This window comes from Musa acuminata, chromosome BXJ3-8, assembly GCF_036884655.1.
Source record: "Musa acuminata AAA Group cultivar baxijiao chromosome BXJ3-8, Cavendish_Baxijiao_AAA, whole genome shotgun sequence".
Lineage (NCBI taxonomy): Eukaryota > Viridiplantae > Streptophyta > Magnoliopsida > Zingiberales > Musaceae > Musa > Musa acuminata.
The window spans coordinates 6,047,321-6,049,878 of NC_088356.1; the positions used below are offsets into that span (position 1 = coordinate 6,047,321).

Consider the following 2,558-nt stretch of genomic DNA (forward strand, 5'->3'; position numbering starts at 1 on the left):
GACACGGCAATGGCCACCCCCGCATGTTGGTGTGTGCCATGTTTAGGCTGGCCATACATTATTAATGTATGCGCGTCGTCCTCCAACAGCCCACGTGGACGGTCGTCCTCTTCGCTCCCCAAACAAGGAAAACACCGCGAACGATCACCTCCTCTCCGCCCATCTCGTCCATCCGTTCCTTCGCCCGCAACAGTCACAATAAGAAGGCGGCCAACAACGAGACGCACCGGAGACTGCTCCTCCTCCTTACCCAGTGCAGTCCTTCTACGGTGGGCGTAGGAGAGAGGTGATCGACGGTGGGCCCCCGTCGACCCCACCACCTCTCCTCGTCCCCCACCCTTCAATTATTGCTCCCTTCCCCCCCTCCCCCTCCCCTTCTCTGATCCTCCTCCTGCTGCTGCTGCTGCTCTTCCTCCTCCTCCTCCTCTTCCTCCTCAGATCTCCCCACCCCCTCTCTCTTCTCTTCTCCTCTCCCCCCCACCCCCTTTCCTTCCTTTTGCTGCCACCAACTGTGTGTCTGTGTCTCTGTCTCTGCCAAGCCTCCACATCCCCTGTTCCCTTTTTTTTTCTGTTCCCCCTTTACTCCTCTCTTCCTCTCCCAAATCTGAGAAGCGAAAGGTAACCTAAACAAGTGACTCGTGGATCGGAATCCCAAATTTAGACTGCTGGTACAATTAGCACCCCCTTTCGCGTCGGACTCGTCTGCAATATGAGCTGCGGCCACCACACCCGCCGCTTCCTCGTCCTCTTCATCTTGTTCGTCGTCGTTGCGGTGGCGGCGAGCGGGGACGGGAGCGCGTACGAGGTGCTGCGGTCGCACGGGCTGCCCATCGGGTTGCTGCCCAAGGGGGTGCGGGAGTTTTACGTGGACGGGGAGGGGCGGTTCGAGGCGCGGCTGGACGCGCCGTGCACGGCCAAGTTCGAGAGCGAGGTGCGCTACAACGCCAGCGTGGCGGGCACCATCTCGCCCGGCCAGATCGACGGCCTCTCCGGCATCGCTGCCCAGGACCTCTTCCTCTGGTTCCCCGTCCGCGCCATCCGCCTCGACGACCAGGCCTCCGGCATCATCCACTTCGATGTTGGCGTCGTCGACAAGCGCTTCCCCCTCTCCCTCTTCGAGTATCCGCCCGACTGCACCCCCGTCGCGTCGTCCTCTCGCCCTCTCCGCGAGGGCTCTCGCCTAGCTTCCCTCGTCGCCGAGGTCCCTTTCCACCTCCCCTTCCATCTTCTCCCCTCGTAAACATCTTTTTTATTCGATCCATCTTGGCATTTCGTCTAACAACACCCATGCACGCTTCCTTTTGATCGGCAGAGCCAATCCGGCGAGCTCCGCTACCAACTCGATGCTCGAGACGCCGCCATCTGAAACGAGCTCCGCCGTCCTTGTTATTAAAGGTCCTATATAGCTTGGCTTTGGCTTGCTTTGCTTATGTGTGTGCTTCTTGTGTGTCCCGTCATGCTCTACTTTCATTCAAGCTGAAAGACCGCTTTTTTTGATTGAATGATGATGGAGTCACCACCCCAGAATGTGCAAGCAATTCGGTGTAGATCGGATGAGAGAGCATCCGAAGTTGGTAAAAGGATCGAGGGCGATTCTTTTTCCAACTACTGAATCATAATCCTAATGTTCATATCATCAATTACTAGTGATCATATCATCCGTTTGCCGGTAGAAGGCCACATGTATGCAGTGGAGAGTCTGGGACTTGATCCACTGCAAATGTCTTTCTTTGTTGTATTTGTGAGCGAGTAATGCATCGAGTCTTTCTGTATATGCGGGAACCATTTGTCTGTATGTAATCTCTAGGCAATTTGTTGGATCTGAGTAATACATACATACATACATATATATATATATATATATTATATAATCTTGATTGCAAAGATGGACAACTCTATTTAGTTTTCTTCCCTTAAATCAGATGTATTTTCAGACTTAGTGTCAACCTGATGGAAATGTTCATGGTGTGAATCGAGGATGATGAATGATAGTTATGCTTGTTCCGAGTCTAAAATGGTATCCTAGAGATGGAGGTCCTGTGGATTTGCTCGTCGACATGAAGTTTTCTAAGATTTAAAGCGATCTTAGACAATTATGAACAGGCAATATTGTTGAGGTATGTCACCAGTCTTCAGCTTCTTTAACATCTTTTGCAATGCTCAACTGACTGGAAATTGTTCAGGTGTGTCACCATAGTTCAGCTGATCCAAGTTTACTGTTTGTATAGGCAACAAAAAATTACAGACTTGTTAGGTTTCGGGGATAAGGAGAGATGAACAAGTTGTCTGTGTAGCAGGGAAAGCAGAAATAGTCATACTTTCTGGTGGATGGATGGAGCTTTGTTTGAATGGTCTTGTCTAATTGTTGGCATGTGAATCTTGGGGTCTAAGTGCTTATGGCATGTAGCTTTTTTGATGGTATATTTCAGGAGGTCTGCAAAAGAATCTGAAGAGCAGCCCAAGCAGTACGAGCAAAAGCATTCAGAGGTGGGCTCCAGACTTTGGTTTAGTAGCTTGTTGTCGTCCATTTCATCCAACAGGCAATCCAGACTAACCTG

General features: G+C 51.2%; 1 protein-coding gene across 1 annotated transcript; it reads left to right on the forward strand.

Moving 5' to 3' along the window:
* The first annotated feature begins 421 nt into the window (after positions 1–421).
* LOC135645451 (uncharacterized) lies at positions 422–1,772 on the forward strand. Its single transcript, XM_065163835.1, has 2 exons — positions 422–1,201; positions 1,313–1,772. The coding sequence occupies exons 1-2, from the start codon at positions 710–712 to the stop codon at positions 1,364–1,366; spliced, it is 546 nt and encodes a 181-aa protein (XP_065019907.1). The 5' UTR covers positions 422–709; the 3' UTR covers positions 1,367–1,772.
* Positions 1,773–2,558: the final 786 nt, after the last annotated feature.